Source organism: Rutidosis leptorrhynchoides, chromosome 3 (assembly GCF_046630445.1).
Source record: "Rutidosis leptorrhynchoides isolate AG116_Rl617_1_P2 chromosome 3, CSIRO_AGI_Rlap_v1, whole genome shotgun sequence".
Lineage (NCBI taxonomy): Eukaryota > Viridiplantae > Streptophyta > Magnoliopsida > Asterales > Asteraceae > Rutidosis > Rutidosis leptorrhynchoides.
Window position 1 is genome coordinate 440,245,265 of NC_092335.1, and position 23,301 is coordinate 440,268,565.

The following is a 23,301-nucleotide window of genomic DNA, read 5'->3' on the forward strand; positions in this document are numbered from 1 at the left end:
CCTCATAACATAGACCCGTAATCATATCACAATGTATCTGATAAATTAATCATTTGATATTATCTTCTAATTCCATCGATAAACATATTGAAACAAATACGTTCATGTAAAGTATTATACGTTTAATACTTTATTAATATTCTCAAGTTATAATATATATACATATATATACATATTTATTTATATATAACGGTTCGTGAATCGTTGGAATTTGGTCGAGGTTATAATGAATGCATGAACACAATTTAAAATTCTTGAGATTTAACTTAACAAACTTTGCTTATCGTGTTGGAATAATATAAAGATAAAGTTTAAATTTGGTTGGAAATTTCCGGGTTGTCACATGATGTTCATAACATCATTTGATTCATACATATAAAGCTATCTTATTCGAAGGTTTAAACTTGTAATCACTAGAACATAGTTTAGTTAATTCTAAACTTGTTCGCAAACAAAAGTTAATCCTTCTAACTTGACTTTTAAAATCAACTAAACACATGTTCTATATCTATATGATATGCTAACTTAATGATTTAAAACCTGGAAACACGAAAAACACCGTAAAACCGGATTTACGCCGTCGTAGTAACACCGCGGGCTGTTTTGGGCTAGTTAATTAAAAACTATGATAAACTTTGATTTAAAAGTTGTTATTCTGAGAAAATGATTTTTATTATGAACATGAAACTATATCCAAAAATTATGGTTAAACTCAAAGTGGAAGTATGTTTTCTAAAATGGTCATCTAGACGTCGTTCTTTCGACTGAAATGACTACCTTTACAAAAACGACTTGTAACTTATTTTTCCGTCTATAAACCTATACTTTTTCTATTTAGATTCATAAAATAGAGTTCAATATGAAACCATAGCAATTTGATTCACTCAAAACGGATTTAAAATGAAGAAGTTATGGGTAAAACAAGATTGGATAATTTTTCTCATTTTAGCTACGTGAAAATTGGTAACAAATCTATTCCAACCATAACTTAATCAACTTGTATTGTATATTATGTAATCTTGAGATACCATAGACACGTATACAATGTTTCGACCTATCATGTCGACACATCTATATATATTTCGGAACAACCATAGACACTCTATATGTGAATGTTGGAGTTAGCTATTGATGATGTAGCGTGAGGGTACGAAATAGTATTATTTTTAATACAAAATACTATAAAATATGACACAAGTTTTATTAATTTACGGATGGGATATACCTAAACCTTGCTACAACACTATAGGCAGTGTACCTAATCGTAGAGTAGTGTAGTTTTTAGTAAGTCCGGTTCGTTCCACAGGGAGCTGGTGATACTTACTATATTTTTAACTATATTTATATAAAATATATTTAATTATATAAGTAGTAATCTTATTATAAAAGGGGGGTTTTACCGTTTAATGACCGGTTTGTCGATTCTATATTTTAAGCGTAAAGATAAATGACGATAATTAAAGTGCGTAAAATAATGACAATAAATAAAATGACAGTAAATAAAATTGCGAGTAATAAAATGACAGTAAATAAAGATACGATGAGAAATATAATAAAAGAATTATGCTTATTTAAACTTCCGTAATCATGATGTTTGACGTGTTGATTTTAATTTATTACCATGGGTTAATTGCCCTTTGTCCTGGTTTATTTGATACGTCTATCTGGTTTTTGTCCATAATAGTCCATCGGTCATAAAAATAAAGTGCGAGTATCCTCGTCAAATTACCCTTATACCCGAAGTCAAATATTTCAACTGATTAAGGATTTAAACTGTGACGCAGTTATCACTTCTGTCAACAATTACACCAGTTATCACTGTATGTAATCCACCCCTGTTTTAATTAGTTTATGAATATTAATTCATCCACTTGATCAGAATGAATAATCAATTACCCAACCCAATTGATTAATTAAATGATTATAACAGATTCCATATGAACATCACTAAATAGGACAACCATAATCATTATTAATTATTAGGTTAATTAATTTGAAGATAGGTTCGACAGACTCCAATGAGTTGTCACTCAATTAGACAATACCCCCCATCTATTAATAGTCAATAGTTCAATTTCCACAAGTGTCGGTCTTTTGCCCAAACCTTAATTATGGTCCAAAGTTCAATAACCCCTTCTTAATATTTTAGCCCAACATTACGATTACTTCGGCTCAAATAAGCATAATAATAACTTAGTTACGATACATTAATGTAAAAAGGTTGAACATAACTTACAATGATTAAAAATAGCGTAGCGTTACACGGACAGAATTTCGACTTACACACTCAAACGATCTCTATCATAAATCTTATTATTATCATAATTTAAAATTAAAATTAAGATTATTGTTATATCTTATTAAGTTAACATTATGATAGAGATATAGAATATAGATATTGATAATTGATATTGATAAATAAGAAAAAGATAGAAAAAGGTGTGTTTTTACATTACGATTACAAAGCCTTTTATAGGCGAATTTAGAAATTGAATTTTCACTTATGACCCCTGAACTATGCTCAATTAACAACTTTTTATTATTTAATATTATTCTTATTATGAATTATTTAAATATTATATTTTATTCTTGTGCATAGTTGACTCGTAATTTTTACACCGTTGCGTCGAGCGTTGAGAGTTGACTCTGGTCCCGGTTCCGGATTTTCGAACGTCCTTGCGTACAATTTTATATTTTGTACTTTGCGTTTTGTAACTTGTACTCTTGTCATTTTTAGACGTTCCTCATCAATAATTTGAACCTTTTTGATTGTATCTTGTACTTTTGAGCTTTTTGGACCTTTGTGTCTTCAATTCGTCGTTTTCGCCTTTTGTCTTCGCACTTATTTAAAATAAACGAATATTACTTGAAAATGGAACAATTGCAACTAAAATCTTGTCTTTCTTGGGAGATTTTGCTATGAAATATATGTTCCTTTTTAGCCTTATCAATATCCCCACACTTGAGCGTTGCTTGTCCTCAAGCAATACAGTCTTGAAATAATATAATACATCACACGAATCACTTCTTTATTCTTCACACTTTGTACATCAGTGATTTTGATAGAGCGGTATAAACAATGATAGTAACGATATGGTTAAAGGTGGGTGTGTCATCCACAGTTGCCTTGGGTTTAGGACACCGACACTTGCAATCAAATAGCCGATTTACTTTCGGTTTCCAAATCAAAGTGCACATTTGAAAGGCGGTTTACAGTCCCACATGACTATAAAAATTTAGATCCTTTAAGGAAATTGGATCTTTATGAAAACATTTGATCTTTTGAAAATTCAAGCTAGATTTTACCCTAGACAAGTTTTCTGATTTGATCCATCATCGGTGTTGCAAAATATATTTGTGGATCAATATTTGGCTAAAACTTTTAGGTTCGTGTAATCCACTGCTATCCCGGTATCGGAAAGTACACATCCAGTTTACTTGTTCCGTATATTATCTTTCGGTAAACTACCGTCCGATTGTAAAGGAAAGCGATGAACAAGAAACTGTTAAGGCAATGTCCCGTGACATGCAGATGATTATGGTCTTTTAACGTGTCGGATGCTAGAACTATCCTTGGTAGGAGCGATAGTAAAGATCATCCTATGATTTTTCGGTCTGGCACAAGGTCCTGTCTCCGACCATGCTATGCAACCACCGTTCTTACGGTTGACACCCGATTTGGTTCAGGTGACCTAATGAATTCCAGGTGAATTCCTAGGATTTTACGTTCAATGGTAATGAACGCATTGAAAATGGGTTTTCAGAAAACAAATCGGTTTATATTTTTGATCAAAATATTTTCTCGTTCAAGCTCGAGTTTAGATATCATTGAATTCCATGAGTTTGAATTCTCAATCTTTAAGGTCAATCTCAAGGATTGAGTAATATCAGTCTTAAAAGCTGATTTTTAATCTTTAAGGAGATTATCCTTTCTGGGGATCTGATTCATTAGTCTTATCAAGCTAATTTGCACGGTGCCTCCCCATTGTACGAGATAAATCCTTCTCATGGTTAGGATAAATCTGACCACTTGGCGACCCTGTTTGATGCTGAGGTCCGTGGATTTCCTGCTGATTTTAGAGATGACTTTTCTAGATTTTTCGTCAACCTACAGCTGGTCTGGACGACAACTTCTTGACCTAAATCAAGAAGCGCGTGTCTTTTTCGGAAGACTTTACTTCCTTTTAATGATGGAATTGATTCATCGTGTAGATCCATCTTTCTTTCAAATATATTACAGTAAACTGGGTAAAACTGATTAGTATCATACAAAACAAAAGTACCTGCAATAATCTTGTACAAAGATATGTGATAGATAATTTTTAATTGAATAACTTGGTACATTCTCCCCACACTTAGTTTCTTTCTTTGCCTTTTTATTCTCCTTTATTCCATTTTAAATGAATTCAAGCATTTTAGGTTGTTTCTCAATTTATGTCCTTTCCGAGGTAACGATAATTTCGGCATTAACACCTAGTTTTATCGTTCATAAATATGTATAAACATGATTTTGAATTCATTTAGTTAAAAAATTTTAAAATTTTCATAATATTTAGAAAATAAGCCAAGTATAAACCCGAGAGAATTTATAACCCTTCCCCACACTTGAGATCATGCAATGCCCTCATTTGCATGAAATCAGACTATAATTATTAATTCATGAGGGTGATTAGTGTAGAAAAGTGATTAAAAATACCCAGTTTGTAATTACAAAGCTCGTCGAATGATAGATGGCGCGCCTCATCGTTCATTCCTTCATTTATTATATCACATTTGTTGTTTTGCATCTTGTCGTCAAAATCAGTACCTTTTGCTGAACTTAATGTTAGTCTTTGAAAGTGCGTTGTTTTACCCTGTTGTTTACATGATAAAATACGAACATATATACATATTTTTAAAGTTGGGTATATTACCCCACGTTCAAAAATTTATAAAATCAAATATATTTTTTTTTGGCATACTTTAAATCAATAAAATTAAAAATAATGATGAAAAAATTTTTCGCCCCGCCCTCGGGTAAAGTAATTTCGGCTCAACGGCCTAGTCTTCAACTCACGACGAATTTTAGAAATCATTTTTTTTCAACTTAATGAAATAAAGTAAATTTTTGTTTTTAAATTCACACAAAACTTAAAAAGAAAACATATTAATTTCATATAAAACCTAAAAAACAAAAAAAATTCAGAATGGGGGGAGAAAACTAGTTCTTTAGTGTCTGCTAGCGGAAAAGACCAATCGAATTCCATTCTCGGAACTACACGAGAACAGAACAACTAACTCCAAACAGCATTTTCTTTTTAGAATATTTGAATCTCCTCACACTTAGGTAGATGTGGTGTCGAAATTGTGATTAACTTCATCGTCAATTTCTCTTGGACCATAATCAACTTGCATATCTGTGACTTTTGCTTTAAGCCAGTGACCACCTTTTTCCGTAATATCCACAAATTCAACTAGCTTCGCCTTTTCTTTAGGCGACAGATTGGATACTAACCGGTTATATAACCTAAAGTTTCCCTTACTTTTAGCATCAATAACCCGTTTAAAAAGTTTCTTCATTGAACTGTTAATAACGGGGTTATTTAATTTCGTATCAACTATGGGGTTCTTTATTATCAAGTCATCATTAGGTGTTACTTCATTTTCCCCACACTTAGGCGTTCTATTATTGTTAAGCATTACCGTTGGAGTTGGTAAAACAACATGGTTCTTACCAATCGTTTTTGTCGGTTCAACGGTTTTGGTTTGTGTATATTTAGACTTTCGAATCATAAAGGTGATCGATTTCTCATCATTACTAAGTGTCATTCTACCCTTTCTTACATCAAATAACGCCTTGGTGGACGCTAAGAATGGCCGACCTAAAATTAGAGGAACGTTTGAGTCCTCTTCTATGTCAATGACAATGAATTCGACTAGAAAGGTTAAATTACCTACTTGAACGGGTAGGTTGTCAGCAATTCCAACTGGGTGCTTAATGGTTTGATCAAGGAGTCGAACACTCATATCCGTTGGAGTTAACTCACCTACACCTAATCTCTTATATAATGAAAGAGGCATAACACTCACACTTGAACCTAAATCTGCTAGTGCATCATACATGACACAGTCACTAAGTAAACAAGGAACAATAAATTCACCCGGATCACCTACCCTAGGTGGAGGTTTTGGTGGAACTTTATTCACCGGGTTTACTTCTACGGCTTTTGTTTCTTGTACTTTCTTATTCTTCTTCTTCTTCTTTCCAGAGGTATCACAAACTTTATTACCTATTACTTGCTCATACTCAACTCCTTTTCTTGGAAACGGGATGGGTGGTCTGTATGGTGCCACCACTGGCTTTACATACTCGGGTGGTGGTGGTGTAACTTCTTCATTGTTACTCACATTTAAAACCTTCCCATCTTCTGGTGCTGGTTTTTCAGAGTTTGTTGACACCATATTAACATTCTCTTTCCGAGGATTTACTTCAGTATTACTCGGTAGCTTTCCTTGTTCCCTCTCACTCATCATGCTAGGAAGAGTACCTACGTGTTTTTCTAGATTCAAAATGGAAGCTTGTTGAGTTCTTAATGACTGATCAAATCTCTCGTTCGTTTGGGTTTGAGTTTCAATAAATTGTGTTTGAGATTCAACTAGCTTAAATACCACTTCTTCCAGATTTGACTTTTTCTCTTCGGTTTGTTGTGGTGGTTTATACAAGCCAGGTCTTTGTTGATTGAAAGTGTTGTTTTGAGTTGGTTGGTTATTCGGACCTTGTTGGTTATACGAGTTATTGTCGGGTCCTTTTGGATTGTAAAGAATGTTTTGATTTCGATTGAAGTTTGGCCTTGGCGGTTGATAATTATTCTGATAACTATTTTCCAGCCTTTGGTTCATGTAGACAACATTCTCACGTTGTTCCATCGTTTGTTCAATGTGACAGTCTTTCATTAAGTGTGGTCCACCGCATTGCTCACAATTGATTGGTATTGCGTGAATATCTTTATTCATCTTTTTCATTCGTCTCTCGAAAGCATCTATTTTTGCGGAAACGGAATCAAAGTTATGGCTAGAATCGGCTCTAGCCGCTTTAGATGAGAGATATATATCTTTCTCTTGGTGCCACTCATGAGAGTGGGAGGCTGTGTTATCAATAATTTTGTAAGCTTCAGTTGCGGTTTTCTTCATAATGGAACCACCAGCTGTTATGTCGATGTCTTTTCGTGTAGCAACGTTGACACCTTGGTAGAATATTTGTACTATTTGATAAGTGTCTAAACCGTGTTGAGGACATCCTCTCAACAACTTTCCAAATCTTGTCCACGCCTCATATAGAGTTTCATTTGACTTTTGTGTGAACGTAACAATTTCTCCTTGAAGTCTCACGGCTTTAGATGCCGGAAAGAATCTTTTAAGAAATTTCTCAACTAAAACATCCCATGTGTCAATCGCCCCTTCAGGTAACGATTCTAACCAATCTTTGGCTTCTCCCTTTAAAGTCCAGGGAAACAACATGAGATAGATCTGTTCATCCTCAACTTCTCGGATTTTAAATAGTGTACAGATCCTATTAAACGTACGAAGATGTTCGTTTGGATCTTCCTTCGGCGCACCACTATATTGGCACTGATTAGTTACCATGTGTAGGATTTGTCCTTTGATTTCATAATCTGGCGCATTAATGTCTGGCTTAATAATGGCGTGACCTTGGCCTGTGCGTGTGGCTCTCATTCGGTCTTCCATACTTAGAGGTTCCAGATTTTCCATAATTGAATTTGTTGAATACGAATCACTAGAAGATTCTGATTTAATGGTTTGTGGTTCAGGAGGAATGATTAGTGGTTCAGGATCTTGGAATTGTCCTTGAATATGCTCCGGGTTCTTAATTGTGAAGTCGGGTTCAAAAGATGGATTATCAGAAATTTGAGTTGGAGTTCTTGTTCGACTAGATGACGATTCTAAAGAAAAATCAACGGCGACAATATTTGCTAGATGTCTTGATCGAGTTACAGGTGGTGAACGTATGAAAGGTGGTGAACGTTTTGCTCGGTGCATTCACAGAATATCCTATTAGTTATAAAAATAAGAAAAACTTATATAAGTTGTCCAATCAATAGACTTTTCTGATTTTGCCCACGTTTCGAATAGCCAAAAGATGCAGCAGAGGGGCAGGATTCGTTTGGTCTCAATATAATTGAGTACTGTTTGGCTCCAATAACCCGGTCCACGTACAAATCCAACTATTACTACGAACCAAAAAATTTTGATGTCTATCAATTTAACCACTCAAAATAAATTTTCGTAATTTTAAGAAATTTAGATAAGAAGTAGAATAAAAATCTATGTCCTAAAACTAGAATAGCGAGAAATAAGAGAGAAAAAGAGTTCGTCGAAAAAGGTCGAAAAATAAAAGGTCGAAAAATAGGCGTCGAAAAATAAAAATAAGAAAGTAGCGCGAAAAACGGCGTCGCAAAATTCTAAAGCACATAAATCTTAGTCTAAGGAATAAGCACTTAAGAGATTTTACGGCAAATCTAAAAATTCTAGAAGTAAAAATAACTATGGCAAAACTAAACTTAATACTAAAAGTTGCGACTATAGTCTAAAAATCTAAAGGTAATAAAACTAAAAAAAAATAATTTTTTTTTATAGACAAAATCTTAAAAAATATATATATTTTTTTTTTAATAATTTTTTTTTTTTTACGTTTTTTTTTTTTTTTTTTTTTTAAATGATTTTTTTTTACAAATTAATACTTTTTTTTATAATTATTATTTTTTTTTCAAAACTTTTTTTTTTAATTCATTTACTATTCATGAATAGTAAATGAAAAGAAATTAATTAATTTACTATTCACATGAAAGCGACATGATAGAAATTATTAATTACAATTTACATAATATACCCCTGAAGTATTTAATAAATACGACTTTTTAAAACTTTTACGATTCAAAATATATTCTAAAATATTATTATATTATTATATTCTATTTCAATATTATTATATTATTATATTCTATTTCAATATTATTATATTATTATATTTTATTTCAATATTATTATAATTAAAATATAGCGTTTTAGCGCTCCCCGGCAGCGGCGCCAAAAACTTGATGATGTAGCGTGAGGGTACGAAATAGTATTATTTTTAATACAAAATACTACAAAATATGACACAAGTTTTATTAATTTACGGATGGGATATACCTAAACCTTGCTACAACACTATAGGCAGTGTACCTAATCGTAGAGTAGTGTAGTTTTTAGTAAGTCCGGTTCGTTCCACAGGGAGCTGGTGATACTTACTATATTTTTAACTATATTTATATAAAATATATATAATTATATAAGTAGTAATCTTATTATAAAAGGGGGGTTTTACCGTTTAATGACCGGTTTGTCGATTCTATATTTTAAGCGTAAAGATAAATGACGATAATTAAAGTGCGTAAAATAATGACAATAAATAAAATGACAGTAAATAAAATTGCGAGTAATAAAATGACAGTAAATAAAGATACGATGAGAAATATAATAAAAGAATTATGCTTATTTAAACTTCCGTAATCATGATGTTTGACGTGTTGATTTTAATTTATTACCATGGGTTAATTGCCCTTTGTCCTGGTTTATTTGATACGTCTATCTGGTTTTTGTCCATAATAGTCCATCGGTCATAAAAATAAAGTGCGAGTATCCTCGTCAAATTACCCTTATACCCGAAGTCAAATATTCCAACTGATTAAGGATTTAAACTGTGACGCAGTTATCACTTCTGTCAACAATTACACCAGTTATCACTGTATGTAATCCACCCCTGTTTTAATTAGTTTATGAATATTAATTCATCCACTTGATCAGAATGAATAATCAATTACCCAACCCAATTGATTAATTAAATGATTATAACAGATTCCATATGAACATCACTAAATAGGACAACCATAATCATTATTAATTATTAGGTTAATTAATTTGAAGATAGGTTCGACAGACTCCAATGAGTTGTCACTCAATTAGACAATACCCCCCATCTATTAATAGTCAATAGTTCAATTTCCACAAGTGTCGGTCTTTTGCCCAAACCTTAATTATGGTCCAAAGTTCAATAACCCCTTCTTAATATTTTAGCCCAACATTACGATTACTTCGGCTCAAATAAGCATAATAATAACTTAGTTACGATACATTAATGTAAAAAGGTTGAACATAACTTACAATGATTAAAAATAGCGTAGCGTTACACGGACAGAATTTCGACTTACACACTCAAACGATCTCTATCATAAATCTTATTATTATCATAATTTAAAATTAAAATTAAGATTATTGTTATATCTTATTAAGTTAACATTATGATAGAGATATAGAATATAGATATTGATAATTGATATTGATAAATAAGAAAAAGATAGAAAAAGGTGTGTTTTTACATTACGATTACAAAGCCTTTTATAGGCGAATTTAGAAATTGAATTTTCACTTATGACCCCTGAACTATGCTCAATTAACAACTTTTTATTATTTAATATTATTCTTATTATGAATTATTTAAATATTATATTTTATTCTTGTGCATAGTTGACTCGTAATTTTTACACCGTTGCGTCGAGCGTTGAGAGTTGACTCTGGTCCCGGTTCCGGATTTTCGAACGTCCTTGCGTACAATTTTATATTTTGTACTTTGCGTTTTGTAACTTGTACTCTTGTCATTTTTAGACGTTCCTCGTCAATAATTTGAACCTTTTTGATTGTATCTTGTACTTTTGAGCTTTTTGGACCTTTGTGTCTTCAATTCGTCGTTTTCGCCTTTTGTCTTCGCACTTATTTAAAATAAACGAATATTACTTGAAAATGGAACAATTGCAACTAAAATCTTGTCTTTCTTGGGGGATTTTGCTATGAAATATATGTTCCTTTTTAGCCTTATCAGCTATACAGGGTTGAGGTTGATTCCAAAATATATATAGTTTGAGTTGTGATCAATACTGAGATACGTATACACTGGGTCGTGGATTGATTCAAGATAATATTTATCGATTTATTTCTGTACATCTAACTGTAGACAACTAGTTGTAGGTTACTAACGAGGACAGCTAACTTAATAAACTTAAAACATCAAAATATATTAAAAGTGTTGTAAATATATTTTGAACATACTTTGATATATATGTATATATTGTTATAGGTTCGTGAATCAACCAGTGGCCAAGTCTTACTTCCCGATGAAGTAAAAATCTGTGAAAGTGAGTTATAGTCCCACTTTTAAAATCTAATATTTTTGGGATTAGAATACATGCAGGTTTTATAAATGATTTACAAAATAGACACAAGTACGTGAAACTACATTCTATGGTTGAATTATTGAAATCGAATATGCCCCTTTTTATTAAGTCTGGTAATCTAAGAATTAGGGAACAGACACCCTAATTGACGCGAATCCTAAAGATAGATCTATTGGGCCTAACAAACCCCATCCAAAGTACCGGATGCTTTAGTACTTCGAAATTTATATCATATCCGAAGGGTGTCCCGGAATGATGGGGATATTCTTATATATGCATCTTGTTAATGTCGGTTACCAGGTGTTCACCATATGAATGATTTTTATCTCTATGTATGGGATGTGTATTGAAATATGAAATCTTGTGGTCTATTATTATGATTTGATATATATAGGTTAAACCTATAACTCACCAACATTTTTGTTGACGTTTTAAGCATGTTTATTCTCAGGTGATTATTAAGAGCTTCCGCTGTCGCATACTTAAATAAGGACAAGATTTGGAGTCCATGCTTGTATGATATTGTGTAAAAACTGCATTCAAGAAACTTATTTTGTTGTAATATATTTGTATTGTAAACCATTATGTAATGGTCGTGTGTAAACAGGATATTTTAGATTATCATTATTTGATAATCTACGTATAGCTTTTTAAAACCTTTATCTGTGAAATAAAGGTTATGGTTTGTTTTAAAAATGAATGCAGTCTTTGAAAAACGTCTCATATAGAGGTCAAAACCTCGCAACGAAATCAATTAATATGGAACGTTTTTAATCAATAAGAACGGGACATTTCATAAATTAGATACTTGAAATGTGTAATGAACATTACTAAGTTCATTTGAAACCTTGAGCATTTATGTTGCCATTAGGGCAGACAATCAGAGAAAAGTACATGGAGATTACGGCCATGTAGTTTGATGCATGGCTTGTGTTTGATATAGTTGGTGTTTAGATTTTAATTCCGGAAGATTAACCATAGGCATGATGCCTATGATTTTCGAGGAATGCAAAATGAGATGCCAGCCGAGGGGTCACTAATCTGGCTTATATACAAGCAAGCCATGATTACTAAGATGCCCTCAAAAATGGTCTTGTGGAAAAGATATTGTTCAATATATTATAATACATGTGAACTTATCCTTGGAAATAGTTTTTGATAGCTCATTTGTAGAATGTATCTATAGCTATATGTTGAAACAGAGGTCGAACCCTTATCTAGGATAATCATCTAGTTGCAACCAACGAAGAGAGATATTTGGAGTGAACAAATAAATGTCATATACATTTAAGGTAACTCCTTTAAAGAAGATAGCGAGGATTATAGATTCCTGTTACTTAAAGGAAACCGTATAGGAGGTGTGATCTCTGATCGAGTTAGACGTTCTCGCACCTATGGCGAGTCGATCTATCATTCACTTATGAGTTTAAGTGCGGATGAGAAGAAATGGGAATCATTGGGTATAAGAATAGTTTTCACTTGGTGAGAAAATCTTCCAATAATGATTTCTTGTACCACAAAATATAGATTATAGAATTAATGTTCACGAGGGTATTGTGGTTTAACCGTGAGATATTTGAAGTAAAATCTCCTCAACGGTCAACCTCAAAAGGGGAAAAGTTGACGAGAACATAGAGTTTTGAATGATGAACTTAATGATAAGTTTCAAAGGACTGGAGGGATTGTGATTAATACGTGGTGTAGGATAATACGAAAATTTTATATAAACAAGCAAATTTTTTTTTTTTTTTTTTTACAGAAATTCGAGTGGTTTAAGGTGACAATTTAAAAAGGAAGCGAAGTTCTTAGTAAAACTAGAGTTATGTACAACATGGTAAAATCTCTTTTGAATAAAAGAATTGATTTGAAAAAGTGAAAGTATAATTTTATATGTACTAGTCAAAATAAATAAAGGTAAATAAATATATACAATTTGTAAAATTTGCACGAATGGTGGTAAATAAATTTATAAAATTTCGAGAGGATCGCACAGTAAAATAGTATATGTAAAATTTTGACAAACAGAATTTTTATATTTGGAGAAAGACTAAGAAAAATTGAGTGAAAGACCTTGAAAATTCTGGGTGATATTTGAGCAACAATATTGCGAGGTAATGATAACTATTGAATTTAAGTGTGGTTGATGACTAATATAAGTTCTTGGTATTCAAATATTCATGTGTGAAGCTGTTGCTAACAAGTGAGATATAAATGGTAGAGTATGAGAACGTGATAGTGAATGTGGTGTTTTATAATACCTTCGTTTGAGTATTCAAATGAAAATCTTGTGAGTGGTTGTCGCTTATCTTCGATGGGTTTCCTAATGGGTTTATGAAAATCTACACTAGGAGCGTAATTGCAGATAACAGGAGGCATGTTTCGAAGAAGTTTCGGGGGTATCACTTCAAGTCACTTAAGAACATGTATCCTTCCCTCCAGCGGGGATGTGATAATTAAGCGTCAAAGAGAAAGAGATAAGTTGTTTAAGAAAGAAAGAATGCAAAGCTTTACAACTTTTATGGCATAGGAGAATTTATTAATCTACTCACGGGTATGAGATAGATAGTTTGGTTGAAAAACGAGCTCTTAGTATCTCTACAATTCAGATGATGATTACCCTTCATGTAATAACATTGAGATTTTTGAATGAATGGCTTGGAAATTTTTCTTTGATTCACTTTCTATTCCATATGTCATGATATTGGAATTTCTATATGAATTACCATAATATAAGCACGTCGGTCAAGCGTCATTATATTTCACTAATTCATATTTCCATTCCAAGGTCACTCCATAAGGTCAGGATACGTGATCAAACTTAGTTAGTTGACGTGGGATTATTGAGTCATGAGTGACATCCCTTCGTGTGAGTCAAAGAATACTTTGAATCACAATGGCAAAGTCAAGTCATAGGATATGTATTGATATGATGACAATCACATACTAGCTGATCCTTCAGAGTCGGGATCATGCAAGATGATAGGGTTTTGGATTGACATCCTTAGGAAAGGATACATAATGTCAGAAGAAGTAAGTATGTAGTAAGATGGATTGGCAGTATAAAGATTAAGGAAAAGCACTTAAAACTAAGGCAGGAAAGGTTATAGACCTAAAGATTGCTAAGGCACCCACATAAGGCACACATAGAATGCAATCCTGGTTCTCTATAACAAGCCTTGTCTCTCCTAAATTACATAATGAGATAGGTATGGTCGCATTCTATTGTTGGAATACAAGTAAGTCATGGCTCTAATTCTAAAAGTCAGACGTATAAGTATAGTTCCTATAGCAAAGTGTTTTTAAAGATTTTAAATGGTATAGGAGTTCTAGGCATAACAAATATAAGTGAACTTAATGCACATAATCTAGAATATAATGCAAATAATCAATGCAAATGAACAACTCGGTTATAGAGTAGACTTACTAATGCATCCTAACTATTCATGTTAGTCACACTAATGTAACCTAGTTCCCTATAACCAGAGCTCTGATACCAACTGTAACACCCTGCCAAAATCGCCATTGACGCGGATGTTAACTCTGGTCCCAATGCTCGGCTTGACTTCTAAGTTACAGCAGAGTTCTACAGCAGAAGCAATATATCTAAGTACTTGAGACAAAACATGCTTAAAGTGTCAACCAAAATGGTTGAGTGAACAACATAGGTTTAATAATTATAACAAGTTTTTAGACCACAAGATTTAAATAAGCGGTTTAATCAGTTCGGTAGTAGTGCTGGTGTATATGATATCGATACTAACCATTAGTTACCCTAAACACATCACGTTCGTGTCGTTCATCGTTATTATGTATCCATTGACCAGCGGTCATCCGGATAGAGACGTCACCCTCAATAGCGCTATCACAATAACTAAGCTTACCAAATTCCAGTAATTAACGATATCATGGTAGGGATTAAGCATGAATCAAAGCATGTTAGCAAACAGTTTGAACTGATCAAAATAAAGTTTGAGTACTTGTGTCTAAGCGTAAAACAGTTTAAAAGCAAGCATGTGTCTCACCCCCAAAGTTATAAAACAGTTAAGAAATAGTAAAAAGAGGGGCTATGAAGTTCACCTTAATAGCGGATAGATATTCCACGCAAGTTATATGATCGGAGTGTTGAACAAGGAGATCTCAACCTAGAGATATTATGTTTGATTAGTTAATGTCTAATAGACATAAAGTTTGTTTATTAATATAGTAAACTATATTAACAGTGACTGTTCTAGAGAAAAGTTATATTTATATAAGTGATAATATACTTAGTGTACTTAAGTGTTACCATATAAATAAGTGTATAAGTTATACTAATAATAGTATTATTAGTCTTTAATTATTCAACTATTATGTATCTTATCAGTATATGTTGCATATATAATTGTACTTAGGTGATACATACATATATATATATATTCTTTATTTATACATGTATGTGTTCATAACTATATGGCATATATATATTAGGTGTAGGTATTACATATATATAAGTGTAAGATGATACGTATATATATATATATATATATATACACACACACACACACACACTTATTACTTTTTATTAATATGTTTACTATCTTATTATAATACTTACATAACACACATTCAAACATACATTCGCACGTACAAATACATACATATATACACGCACATATATACATACAGTGTATACATGCACATACGTACGTATGCATGCATGCATGCACGTATACCATGATCATAAATACTTTACTAATCCATAATCATAACCTTTTATCATAATCTTAACCTAGTAGCATTCACATGAGATCATAAGCCTAATAATTATTCGTAACCTTCATTATATCTTTAATCAAAATCTTTATCTATTTTCATTAACTAGCTTATTAGCTTTTCACATAAAATCATAAACTTCATTATCTTTTATCCATATTTCATTAATTCTCCTACCTTCACCTACATAAAATCATAATCATAATACTAGTTCATACCTTTTTATCATCACCATTATCTTTATCATAATCTTACAACTATTATCATTATCTAGCTTATTAATCAAAACACTAATCTTTCATTATGACTAATTAATCTCCTAGCTTACTTACATAAAATCATAATCCTTTAATCATAAATCTTTATCATAATCAAATTCTTATAATTACACTTTTATCATAACATCATAACCTACTTCTATCATTATCCTAATAACATTACCCATCACTATATCATAATCTTCTTGTTAACTTGACATGATTAACCTCATTAACAATACATTTATATTCTTATTATTATGATCATGCATCCTTTATCTTTAACCATATCCATATCAATATTTACTCATGATCTTAACTTATTAATCATATTCATTATCATTATTCCCATTCTTATTAATCTTCAACACAATCTCATTAATCAACTTTTATCAATCTTTTTAACTTATTCATAATACTTCATAATCATACATAGTTCATAATACTTTTAATCTTATTCATACATAAATATTTTAACTAACTCATGTCATTATTATTATTATTCATTAACTTATTCTTATTAACAATAATACTTAAAGTAAATAAATTATGAGTAACATGAAGCTAGGGTGTAGGGCTACCTTTAAAAGGTGAAGATCAAGAACAAGATGGTGATTATGATGCGTACAGAAAACACAGAAAATAGCAGCCCAGGTTACGATCCAATTGAAGGCTGTTTTTCTTGGAACCTGGTCATGCACGAACCAGCAGCAGCAAGGACGACCCAAATTAGGTCTTTTGGGTCTGGATAGCTCGATAGTAATAGCAAGACAGCAGCAGCAACTTTGCAGCTACAATTTGATCAATTATTGGGTCTGTTTTGGTGTTGAAACAGGAGCTGAATACAGCAGAAAATCACGAACCAAAACAAGAGTTTCTTGGGCTGTTTTGGCTCGCAAACAAGTAGGAAACACAGCAGATTATTGGGCTGTTGTAGTGGTCGAATGTTACAGTAAAAACAAGAGCAAAAGTCGACTTTTATGGCTGTAAGAGACCACGAACTCAGTCAGGAAAAATAGGCTGTTGTATGATGATTTGCGAGTCGATGCAGGCTTTTGTTTTGGGAGATTTATGAATCGACCTAAAGGGCTGTGAAGGATGGTTTTTAGTCAACAAGGAAGAAGGGAAAAAGCTGGGGATTTAGTCGACTAATTTCAGCAAGTTTAATGGTTTATTTTAGTGATGAGATTATGAAATATCATGATGCCTTTTATAGGGAACAAATCATATGTTGGATCAAGATTAGGATTCTAGTTAACTTGGTGATCAAGGGGTGTATTAGGATTTAACTAGGATTGGGGAAACTTAGTGATCAAGTTCATTCCCTTTTTTTTACAACTAGCCGATTTCTTTTACTAACATTTGTTATTTATATATTTTTTTTAACCGGCACTTGTTATTTATTTATGTGGTTTATATATATACATATTTTTATTATTATTATTATTATTATTAGGGTTACATTTAAATTTACATTTTATCTGATTATTTATTAGTCCCTAACTTTTATAAATATTTAATTAGGTTCTAATTAGTTTTTAATTTTACAAATGTCATCATTTAATATTATTACATATAGTTTATTTTAGTATTAGGGTTAGAGTTTAATATTAAATATTAAATGGTATTAGGGTTTAGCATTTAATGCATAGGGTTAGGTTTAGGGTTTTAAATAATATTAGGGTTTTAATAATAATTACGATCATTTAATGAAAGTATTAATGTTTGTTTGTCGAAATGGATAACAACCCTAATGTTGATGCACATAATATGACGTTGAAACCCTAAGGGAAATTTGGTAAATTCAGAATGAAAAAGTGAGGGTTGTTATATTTTTTGACTGATGCTGTCGTTTTCTACTGTTCCTTCACTATTAAAGATATATGGTCTTATTAACCCTCTTTAGTGGCCACGTGCTTGCTTAAATTTATATATCCGTGAGTTATGAATATACAGTTATTATAACAAGTTAAATGATTAGCATTGGTTAATTCTACATATTTGAAACTTGTTAATAAATAATTAAATGATTAGCATTCTAGTTAATATATTCTTTAACTAGAAAAAATCCGACCGCGCGTTGCTGCGGTTGTATTCGACGCGCGGTCCAATTTGGATATACGATGTCCGTTTCGCGTATAGTTAGTCGTTTTGTATATGTATATATATGTATGTAATATAACCCGAAATATTTTTTTTTAACGATGTCCGTTTCGCGTATAGTTAGTCGCGTTGTGTTCGTAAAATTATTTCGAGTTGAACGGTGGTCTCGGAAAAATTTAACTCGCACCGAGCGTGAATATAGGGCCCGTTATTTAGTGTTTTTTTAACGATGTCCGTTTTGCATATAGTTAGTCCCGTTGGGTTCGTGAGATTTTTCCGAGTTGAACGGTGGCCTCGGAAAAATTTAACTCGCACCGAGCGAGAAGATAGGACCCGTTATAAATTCGGGTGGAGTAAGGTTTTTTTATTTTTAATTAAATTATAAATTTACGTTTTTTACTCCTGAAAAAGTGTAAAGTTGAAGGGTTGTTGTGTAATTTGTGCGAAAGTTGGAGGATCATTTGTAGTGTGAACGCAAACTCAAAACGACAACGCGGTAAAATTGAAACGATCAAATTTGGGAGGAGGTTTAGTATAGAAGATTAAAATTAATTAATAATAATTAATAATAATAATAATAATAATATAGTTGTACAAGTATTTACAATAAACAATGCTAAGTTAATTTTACTTACATATGTGTAGTCTTTTAACATCAAAACATATATAAAAAACACACCCTCTCTGCTAGTGGGCGATTCTAATTGAATAGCAATGGAGTCCAAGGACCCCACTAGATGATAAATTTTTTTAATAAAGTATTATATAATTTTTTTGGAACACTACTAAATTTAAAGAGAGGACCACATATATTTGTTAAGTTAATTACTTTTTCTAAAAGAAAACATTATTTTTTAGATTTTTTTTTTTAAAAAGTACCTTTCAAATCCGTGAACTTTTTATCACTGCTAGTTACATGAGATTACAAAGTAAATAATGCCATTTTAAAGACATTCTAGAACACAAATCGATTTTAGAAAAAAGTTGATTTTAAAATCGATATTTTATGATTATATAAGTTTAATTTTGATTCTTATTTTTCGGTTTAAAACAAAACTGAACTAAAATCAAAGTTTGGTTTTCAGTTAGAATTTGAACTCGTTTTCAATTGGATTTTGTCTTCAAATTTTTCAAAACAAGGAATAATAAACCAAATAAAATGAGAAATCGAAATCTAACCGATAAACACCATACAACCCATAATAGTTCACAACTACTACATGCTACCTGCTCAAGAACTGTAAGGATACATCTTTTTAACAATGCCCATATCCACGAGTAAACTAAGAAATTATTACAACGACAATTAGGAAAGTCGTTAATAGGCTTAAAAGTGGTTTTAAAAACTGTCACCATGAAAAATACTTGTTAACCACTTTGTACAAAACTTTTTATTGTATTAATGATTATTTTAGGGCTGACATTAAAATACGTAAGTTAACATGTATACTTAATTAATAATTAATACAGTACTTCTAATGGTATAGCTCCTGCAGTCAACAACACAGTCAAAGAAGTCAACACCATATCAAGTCAACGGACAAAACTTGGAAAATATCTTACCACTTTAAACTGTATATAGAAAGTCTGTTAGAGTTAGTTATTGAGTTAGTTACATAGTGTAGGTGGTTATAGTGCCAAGTTGTAAGGCAAATTGTATTTATATATGAACGCTTGTACTTTGTAATAGTCAGTTTTTGTTGAATGAAATGATTCAATTCAATCCTCTTTTGCTCTTATGGTATCAGATGCAAATCACAATGTGATTTGAAGAGCTATCATACTTTCCGGCGACATTCCGATCACCTCCGATCACCTCCGATCACTCAATTCCGGCATCTACTCAACCTATTCATTACTTCCGGCGACACTTCGATCAACTCCGATCACTCAATTTCGACGCCTATTCAATCTACTACTTACTTGATCCACTTCACAACATCATATTCATACTTCCGCACACAATTACATCAACAATTTACTCTGATTCCACCAAATAATCATAAATTTCATAATCTGTTCAATTTTTGCCCTAATTTTGTCATCTACTCAACTGAACCATGCCGATCATCACAGATGATGACACGAATTCACCAACTCATCCACTCTTTCTTCATCAACAAGATCATCCAGGTCTTGTTCTAATTTCAAAGAAATTAACTGGATCTGAAAATTACAGCTCCTGGAGACGCTCTATGACCATAGCTCTCAACGCGAAGAACAAACTCCAAATTGTAACTGGAGAACTTACTGCACCTGCTGCAACATCGAACAATCGAGCACTATGGGACAGGACTAATGATATGATCATATCCTGGATGTTAAACACCATCACTGATCAAATAGGTAATTCACTAAGCTTTGTGAACTCTGCAGCTGATCTGTGGAATGAATTACATGAAAATTACTCACAACTTGATGGACATCGTATCTACCAAATCTCCAATGACATCACTCAATTGAAACAAATTGATTGCACAGTGGAGGTTTACTATCAAAAACTCAAAGGTCTTTGGGATGAACTGGATGCTCTAGAATCTCCTTATGCATGTACCTACAAATGCACTTGTGAAAATGGCAAAACCAATGGAGAAAGAGATCAAAGGAAACGACTAATACAATTTCTTATAGGTTTAGATGAAGCCTATTCCAACATCAGAGGTCAAATACTCTTACTACAACCACTTCTGGCTGTTGGTAAAGCATATGGTATGATACGCCAAGAAGAAAAGCAGAGAGAAAACACACTCAAAGAACCAACATCAATTGCACTATCATCATACTCAACCAACAAATCCTACAACAACAGCTCATCAAAATGGACATCAAACAAGCCTGCAACTACTTATGAGAGTAAAAGTCCTTTCAAGAAGGGTATATTTTGTGGTAACTGTGGACTAGAAGGTCAAAACAAAGAAGAATGTTACAAGATTGTTGGCTATCCGATTGGTCATCCTCTTTATGGCAGATATAAACCACCAACTAAGCCACATCCACACAACAAATCAGTGAACCTGGTTACCACAGATGAGCAGGCTTCTACTTCAACTGCCACCACAGACTTAGCTATGACTGCCAGGATGGATCAGCTTCAAAACCAACTCAATCAAGTTTTGCTCATGATGCAATCAACACAAAGCTCTACAACTGAACCACCCTACACAGGTATACACAAAGTCGTAGCTTCACATATTTCTGTCCAACAATACAGGTTCATAGCTAATATTATTTCATAATTGACAAATGCTTAGGTGGTTGATAGTGGTGCTACTGACCATGTTTCCACATCATTGACACTAATGCACAATGTTCAAACATGTCCTGCACCTATCTATGTTACCTTACCAAATGTCCATAACACTAAAGTCACTCAATGTGGATCTGTTCAAATCAAACCCAATATCATAATACACAATGTCCTCTACATACCACACTTCTCATACAACTTACTTTCTGTAAGTAAACTATCTAACCATTTACCAATCTCTGTTCTTTTCACACCTCTTTCATGTTATTTCCAGGATCACAACCAGAGGATTGCACATGGCACCCTCTTTAATGGCATCTATGTGATCCAGCAAGACACCATCACTGCAACACATTCAATAATCATCTCAACACTCAATCAAATCTCTCCAATGATGCTTCTATTTGGCATTCCAGACTTGGTCACTCATCATTTAATGTACTTAAATAAATAAAATGTCTTTCTTCTATTTTCAAATGTACCTCTGTTGATACTAATCATTGTAATATTTGTCCACTTGCAAAACAACATTCACTTCCTTTTACACAAAGTTCATCTCATGCTACTTCTCCTTTTGATCTTATACATATTGATGTCTGGGGTCCATACCAATATTCAACAATGAACAATTGTAGATACTTTCTCACCATAGTTGATGATTTTTCTAGGGCAATCTGGACTTATATCATTCCAAACAAAACTCATGCCACTTCACACATTAAATTGTTATGCAATTACATTCAAAACACATTTCAAACTTCCATAAAAATGATAAGATCAGACAATGGTACAGAATTTGTAAACAATTCATTAAAAACCTTTATTGAATCACATGGTATTACACATCAAACCTCTTGTCCTTACACTCCTCAACAAAATGCTAGAGTAGAAAGGAAACACAAACAATTACTAGAAATTGCTGAAGCCATACAATTTCAATCTCATATACCTATACATCTCTGGGGCTACTGCATCCTTGCAGCAACACACATCATAAATAGACTCCCATCCAAACCATTGAAACACCTCAGTCCATATGAAATGTTATACAAACATCCACCAAACCTACAACACCTCAAAATAATTGGCTGTCAAGCTAATGTACACACTCATTCAAATGATAAGTTTGCAACCAGATCCATTCCATCTATCCTCCTAGGCTACCCTACAACACAAAAAGGATACATCCTCAATGACCTACGAAATCAGAAAATACTAATTAGCAGGCATGTCACATTTAATGAGAAAATCTTTCCTTTCAAACAACAAACTAATCACAACTCATCCAACACATTTCCTTTCTCCATATCTCCACAGCCCAGCACACATATAGAAATCAATCAACACTCACCTTCCACTTCTACCATATCTGACACTCATCAGACCACTACCTCCAACTCCAGTCCTTCCAACTCAACCTCTGCTCCACTCCCTACATCTAACTCTGACACATCCCTCAACAACAACACCATAACTTCTACTGACAACCAACCCAATCACTCTATAAACTCCACATCAGTACCCACATCTACACCCACCACAACTCCTATCCCAATTAGAAGATCTCTCAGACAACACCAATTACCTAACAAATTTAAGGACTTTCAAACCACATTACCTCATATCAACTTTGTTACCAAATATCACCATTCAAAATACATTAACTACTCAAACA

At 32.6% G+C, this 23,301-nt stretch overlaps 1 protein-coding gene across 1 annotated transcript; it reads left to right on the top strand.

Moving 5' to 3' along the window:
* The first annotated feature begins 20,439 nt into the window (after nucleotides 1–20,439).
* On the top strand, nucleotides 20,440–21,938 carry LOC139901511 (uncharacterized). The gene is made up of 2 exons (XM_071884215.1): nucleotides 20,440–21,544; nucleotides 21,901–21,938. The coding sequence occupies exons 1-2, from the start codon at nucleotides 20,440–20,442 to the stop codon at nucleotides 21,936–21,938; spliced, it is 1,143 nt and encodes a 380-aa protein (XP_071740316.1).
* The last annotated feature ends 1,363 nt before the right edge of the window (nucleotides 21,939–23,301 follow it).